Source organism: Convolutriloba macropyga, chromosome 11, assembly GCF_964194025.1.
Source record: "Convolutriloba macropyga chromosome 11, txConMacr16.3, whole genome shotgun sequence".
NCBI lineage: Eukaryota > Metazoa > Xenacoelomorpha > Acoela > Convolutidae > Convolutriloba > Convolutriloba macropyga.
The window spans coordinates 2,852,031-2,859,484 of record NC_134478.1 but is presented as its reverse complement, the minus strand read 5'-3'; the positions used below and the strand labels follow the sequence as shown (position 1 = coordinate 2,859,484).

Genomic DNA, 7,454 nt, shown 5'->3' with positions numbered 1-7,454 from the left:
TTGGAACAAAGACATCGAATAAAATTTTCAGAACATAAAATTTGCTTCCACAAGCAATCAAATAATAATAGATTTTGTGGAAATTTGCAGATCCACAACTACAAAATAATAACAAAATAAATAAAGCAACAATTTAATTTAAGATACGAATGATTTAATGGTTTTTAACCAGGATTTCTTTTATTGAAGAGATTAACTCAATTTTACGTAATCAGAATCTGCGGCTTGCAGTTTAAGAAATTTTGCAATTAAAACACACTGGTTTTCAAACAGTTATCCGGTTCTTCTTAGTAACTTTGTGGACAAAATTGCGAGGACCGAGTTATAATTTGTAGTGTGCAAATGTCAGACCACTCGGGAAATCGCAGCGCATTCGGGCTTGAAAATTTTAGTCGTCAAATTCAAAAACAAAGATATCCATTATCTTACATTTTTAACTCAACAAAAACCAATATATTTTTGAAAAGTCACTGTTTCGTTCAGGGCTGATTCAGCACTTGGAGCGCATAATTTTCAGAATTTTCCATTTGGAGCCAGTGTCCTTAATTTTGATTAACATTCTGCTAATGTATTAAGGCACGTTTTGTGGAATTAGAGAGGTAATATTGTTCAAATGGTCAATTTATTCGGTGGGATCCAAATAGGCTTTTTTTTGGGTCCAGCGTGAACATGTTAGGTCGAGCTAAAGTCGGGCATCAAAATTAGGGTCGAGACAAAGTCTGGTCGAAAGATTAGGTCCAGCTAAAGTCTTTTCATGGACTATTTGAGTCGAGCGGGGTCTTTTCATACCACTTTTCGGTCAAGCATGGTCTTTTCATAAGTCGAGGTCTGAACCTGGGGAGCTCCCCGGGTCGAGGAAAAATCGGAAAAATATGTAAGATAAGCGGTGAAAAGTTGATTTTTTCACCGCAAATTTCGTTCATAATTTTGCTGTGAAATTCGGTGAATGCGGTCAAATTATGTAAGATCACCGCTACCAGGCGATAAAGGTTTTTTTTCACCGCATTCACCGCCTGGTTTATGTAATTTCACCGCATTCACTGCTTATCTTACATAATTTTTCGTTGAAAGGCGGTGACACCTCGACCCGGGTCTGGGTCATAATGTTCCAACACTTTCATTACAAATAGGACAATAAGGGTTTTTAGTATTTAGCCCCAAAGCGAATGGGCCATCTTTAGGACAATTAACAAAATTTTGGTCTGGATGTTTTTGAGTTTGACGTTTCAGGATCCAAGAAGTTGTTCATGCTGCAGAACACGGCCATTGTAGCCCAGAAGTCAAGCAGGTAGTGACTTAGGCCCAAAATGCCAGTAAATGTGAGATCAATTAAACACTGGGTTGATATGAGGAAATAGTCCAGAGATCGGAGCTTATCATTGAACAGAACTGTAGCTATGAAGTAGGCATTCAACAAAATGGTCGTCAAGCATAAGGGGACCTGAATAAACACACGCAGTTGAAAATTTGATATTATTTATCAAATCTATTACTTTTATTTTTAAAATTGTAGTAAGTAAGAGTGCTTTAGAAGTATGATATATCGCTCTCACTTGATGTAGTGGAGAGAACTTTATATAAAGCTATTATATATATATATATATATATATATATGTATATATATATATATATATATATATATATATATATATATATATATATATATATATATATAAACATATATTTATTTATAAATATATTTTATATTTAAATAAATAATTATTTTGCGATTGATGATCAGTTTGTGAAAGTGGCTGAAATCGTTCTTATTTTCTTATCATTGTTGCTAGTGTGATAGTTTTTCTCGATGTCAGTAAAAAAATTCAAAAAAGAATTTACAGTAGAAAAATGATCTGTTTTCACTCAATAATTACAATTTTCTTTTTTTTTCACTTTTAAAATCGTTCAAAATGTGCATTCTTTCTTCTTCAATGATTTTTATGCATACAGAAATTTTCCCATCATGCAGCATACAAGTACGTAACTTTCGTTTTGAGTTAGGTTTTGTAATTTTGGTTGCGGAAAGTAAATTTATTTGAATTTTGTTTTCATTGGTTAACGGATTCCTTGTTAAGCGTAACGCAATTCCACAAAATTGGAGAAACCAATTCATGCACAATTCATGCTGCAAAGGATGTTTCTTGATTTCCACAATCTAACATAACCGATTTTCACCAGGGCACAAGGAGCCGTACGCCATTGAGGTCTATGTTTGCTGTTTAATGTGAACGGTCGATTAGTCTTTATCATACTTTTTTGTTGTTGTTTGTTTAGGTTTTGTATTTACGGTTAGGTTCTGTGTTCTTTGTGATTTTGACCAAAAACTTTGTTCAATTATAACTTTGTTATGATGTTGAGGTACTTTTAGCTTTCACAAGCATCTATTCTCCTGGATCCGTTTCATGATTTTTTTCCCAAAATTTGAAGTTTTACTAAAAAGAATTTATAAGATTTTTTTTCGTTAAATACGTATTCTGCATAGCTACCTATTTTCTTATTCAATGTAAAAGAAATTCTAGAACCTCTTAAGTACGAAAAAGACAAAAGTTTTTCATTTGTTTTGCATCAACTCAAAAATTATCAAAAAAACTTACTTTCCACACTTCTGGTTTTTGCAGAAAAACTTGATTAGGCATTAGATCCTAATTTTCTTAACAAATACTAATTTTTGAACAGAACAGTTCTTTTCAGTTCTTCTCACATGCAAAGAAGCTCAAACTTCAGAAAAACAAAATGCTGTGTTGGCGGAAACGTTTTGTGTTTTTAGTACATATTCCAATTCACCAAAATTGTTTGTCAAAAAATGCAATGAGTATGTCGGCCACTAGAGGATTTTGACTGCATTTTTCAGAAACAGGTACACTAATTATTTTGAAGCATGAGAAACTATGCATAAACAAGAAGGCTCCCTAGTTCTGTATGACGCAAAGAATTTTCCCACATTCGCATTTGATAGCATAATATAAATCATTTTACTATATCGGAAAAAATAATTCATAGAGGTTTGTTATAGCACCAGTACTGTTTTTATCAAGCCTCTACGAAACAAGTTAAATGTGTTCAGCAGAAATTTAAAAAAGAAACGCAGGGAAAACTGTTCGAGTTTTCAGAGAAACCAGAAAGCAATATTTTCTTATTCCATCTAGATAATCGATAACAATCTAAAAAATCACAACAGAAACACTCATCAGAGGATTCAAGTTACGCATTTTCAGTAAAATTTTTCTCATGAACTTCAATATTTTCAATTTCATAACACTTTGATTAGAAAATGCAAAACACTAGAAACTAAAACGATTTGTTTTGACTACTGACTAAAATATTTTGATTAACTGGCTTACATTTTCAACCTGACGGAATTTACTTTTTTTTTCTCAAATTTTTATTGAAACATCCCCCAAAACGACGTTTTGGAACAAAAAAGTAATTAAATAGCATGAAGAAGTCAACAAAAATTTGAGCAGTTGCTCACACAGGTGGTGAAAGCAGGTTCAACGAATCCTTCTAGTTGAGGAGTTTATGAAGATAGCAGGACATGTATTGGAATACAATCAGAGCAAAGAAAGCTAGAAAAACTCACTTATTGGTTGCTTGCATGACTACCAATGTGTTCTCTTAACGATAAGGCAGAAAGGGTCACACCATCGAGAAAAAAATCTAATTACACAATTTGAGACCTGTGGTTTTAAATTACTCAACATTTAAACAAAAAGACAGGCTCAGCTGAAAATTCTAATGACAATCCCAACCACTTGATGAAGAAATTAATAACAAAACATACCAAATGGAGCTGAAAAACTGGCAAAAATGATCAATTTTGATTTGGGTTTCAGAAATATGTTGCGTCTAACTTATTCCAAATCATGCAAGTTTGTAATACCATTAAAAAAACAATAAAAAAATAAAAAAAACCAATTACGAAATTGAGACCAATTTTTGACAAGGCTGCACTAAAAAATATGCAATTAGGGATATAACAAGTTCAGCTCTCTTCACATCTTGAGAGATGTTTCCCAATGTGGCACTACTGATTTTCTAAGGCAACTGAAAATCTGAGGCACCTTAAAAAATAATAACACTTTTGTGATGTGGCTTTGGTTTTAACAAACAGAGAAGGAAATTTTTTTCCCTGTGAGCGTCCATTTTTGACAAAATTATTTTTGTTCTCGAAAAATAGTATCAATTTTGATAGAACGAAAAACAACGTACAAAAAGGGTCTTAAGCAAGAATATCTTCGAATGTTTCTCAAAAGCAAGGGTCAAAAGCAAGAAGATCTCCTAACAGAAAGACGAAAGATTTTAAAAATTTTTGAATATTAATAAAAGTGTTTCCTGAAAAACCAAAGTTGTTCCTGAAAAATAAATTTATTAAATTTTTGGATTCCAAAGCAATTGAAGTCCAAAATGTTTTAAGTTGCTTTATAGGAGGATCAACAGGAAAAACAGACTCAAATATCTCCGACATTATAAAACAATATTTTTCAAAAGAATATCAGAATTATAAAAATTGATTCAAATAATACAAACTAAACAAAATCGGAATCAAATTGGGGGTTTTTATTAACATTGGCAAAGAAATCTGATTCTGAAAAAGGATAAAACACTAAAACAGCAGTTAAAACTCGCAAAAATCTTATTTCTCGTATCTCAGAGTAGCCGTTCGCGTGCTGAAGCCTAATGTTCCTTGTACCTGTGCTGCCTCAGTGTGGCAACTTTTTCTGCTACCTCATGTGCTTCCCTCTTTTTGACTTCCAATTGACCGCAAAATTATCAAAAAATTATGTGTACTATAAAAAGAGACTACACTCGAAAATAATCTAAACAATATTTGGCGTTGTTTTAATGAAGAACAAAAATTTGCGAAAAAATTTAATTAGTAGTGGCCTAACTTTAAAAAATGTCAGGAAATTTTTTTGAAGTCTTTATAAAATCTCAGTGTAGTCCAAAAAGTGCACAATGCAGAATCAGCCATTTTTCTCATAAAAACAAGTTTTAGTAATTCTGCACAAAAGGGAGATATTGGCCTAACAATAAAATACTTTTTTTCAGACATATCCTCAAAAAAACCGCTAGTTGTCGTTAACCACTGAATTTTGCCCAACATTTTAGCTAAAATCAGGCTAACATGCTTGAAATTGTGAGTAGAAAATGTTGAATTTTCTTATTCAAAAAACCAATTTTCCCTAAAAGTTTTTCTTTGTAGTGCAATTTTAGTCGCAGGGAGCTTGAAAATGATTCCACATTTGCCAGCCTGGGATGCCCTCAGAATAAGTCAAAAAATCTTTCTGAACAAAAAAAGGAACTAGCATAAAAATCTCCTTTTTTGCGAAAAAAAAAATGTGGGAACAAAAAACAAATGCAGATACCCATCTAGGCCGAATGAGTTTTGCTTCTCAAATTTCAATAAATTGTATGGCATTTGACGGTTTGAAACCTTCTGTACGATCTCTAATCACAGATGCTCTTCGTTTAAGTTTTCTGACCACATTTGAAATATTTTAGTCAAAATATTTTGCTGGATTAACTTGACTTCTCTCATCATCTGGGCATTTTATTAATACTTCTAAAAGTGAACGAATTGTTGTGATTTCAATAAATTCAATAAATGAACAAAAACTCGATTATTAACAGTGTTAATTGAAAGACCTAAAAATATTGGGAGGTACTTACCATGAATGAGTCGGTGGCAAATTTGCGGAACATTCTATCTTCAAGCAATTCCGTATCAGGTGCGCGTGATGTGTCAATTCCAACATAGTTCCCCATTTTCAGGGCAAATAATTTCACTCTAATTCTCTCGAAATGGAGCGAGCTTCAGGGCTGCTGATTTAGTGCATCTGACGTTTTAAAAGTCACCGGAAAATTATGAAATTTTTTTTTAAAAATATAGAAAATTGTATTCGGGGATCAGAGTTGTCCACACTCTAAAGAAAGTTTAGGTAACCTTACCTTAAAAAACAACTGAATTTACCCAATTGTTCCCATCTGAACTACACCTGAACTTAACTGAATTTTACCTGAAATTTACCTGAAAATTTCAGGCGTCACTGGCTGAACTTTTATCCGAACTTGCCTGAAAATCACCTCAAAAATACACCTGAAAAATTCAGGTAGTTTTTCTGCTTCAGGTATTTTTACCTGAATTTCACCTGAAAATTTCAGATTTTTAACTTGAAATTTTCGGAGATAAATTTTGTGCAGAATAGACTGTTTTTGATTAAAAATATATGAGAGAATGATCCGATTAAAGTTGATCCACTTTAAAACCACTGCGTTTCTGGTTGTTATGATTTTAAAAATTTTAAAGTTTCTTTGAACCGTTACTTTAAGACTTTGCTATTGGTGTTCACTTCAGAAACCGTAAATGGTTCCGAAAAACAACTTCGAACTAGAAACATCAATAGGGCTGAAGAGTGGAAAAATTTGATGCTAAAATTAGCCGAAACTTTGCAAAATTTTTAAAAAAACTGGACACTGCCTATTAAATGTGTTGATGTTTCTCCTAAAGTTTGTATTTGTATAGTGTTTTAGTTTACTGCTAAATTTTTGTTGCTTCACTGCTGAATGCAAAAAAAAGTTTCTTTTTCATGTAACCACACCCGAACTTGTTCAGATGAAAATTTACCTGAAATACAGTTCAGGTGTATTTCAGGTGCTTTTACACCTGAACTTCACCTGAACTTCTAGTTACCTGAACTTTGTTTTGGTATATTTACATGAACTTGTTTTACTGTGAACTTTATATATATATATATATATATATATATATATATATATATATGTATATATATATATATATATATATATATATATATATACACATATATATATATATATATATATATATATATAATTCAATTCAATTGTTATATTATAAAAAAAATTGTGTATGAAATTATCTGTACCAATTGCTATTGCTTCTTTTAATAAAAGACTAGATAATCGTCAGTATCAACCTTTTCTTAAAGCCTGCTCACTCTAAAAAATCCAAGTAAGTTTACCTAAAAAACACCTGCACTTTCCAGAACAGATCAGGTAGATTTGTCTCACCTGAACATTACCTGAACACACCCAAAAAATTCCCGAAATATACTTGAAAAATTCAGGTATCGCTGCTTGAATTTTTACCTGAACTTACCTGAGGTTTACCGGAAAAAAAACCTGAAAGTTTGAGTTAATTTGTACAATTCAAGTAGTTTTACCTGAATATTACCAGAAATTTCACATAATTTCCAGCTATTATTCAGGTGTGTTCACCTATGGTACAGGTGAGAAAAGTCTACCTGAACTGTTCGAGTAAATTCAGAAGTTTTCAGGTAAAGTTACTTGAACTGTCTATGACTTCTATGAAAGGTGTAAAACACTCTTTCGTAATTTGAAATTTTTCATCTAAATCAATATAATCAGTCTATACAAACAATACAAAGCAACATATTAACTCATCGATGACAGAA

General features: G+C 32.0%; 1 protein-coding gene across 1 annotated transcript; it reads right to left on the bottom strand.

The window, feature by feature from the left end:
- Positions 1-287: 287 nt before the first annotated feature.
- LOC142349707 (uncharacterized) lies at positions 288-5,801 on the bottom strand. The gene is made up of 3 exons (XM_075401438.1): positions 5,671-5,801; positions 1,224-1,441; positions 288-378 (listed from the first exon to the last, which is right to left on the bottom strand). The coding sequence occupies exons 1-3, from the start codon at positions 5,764-5,766 to the stop codon at positions 288-290; spliced, it is 405 nt and encodes a 134-aa protein (XP_075257553.1). The 5' UTR covers positions 5,767-5,801.
- Between the last annotated feature and the right edge of the window lie 1,653 nt (positions 5,802-7,454).

Bases quoted from the DNA above. Each gene is read 5' to 3' on its own strand.
- LOC142349707 (XM_075401438.1), bottom strand. From the start codon at position 5,766: ATGGGGAACTATGTTGGAATTGACACATCACGCGCACCTGATACGGAA. The intron at 1,442-5,670 runs GTAAGTACCTCC...GTGTTTATTCAG, and splicing joins TTGCCACCGACTCATTCATG to GTCCCCTTATGCTTGACGAC. The intron at 379-1,223 runs GTCAAACTCAAA...AAAATTTTCAAG, and splicing joins AACTTCTTGGATCCTGAAAC to CCCGAATGCGCTGCGATTTC.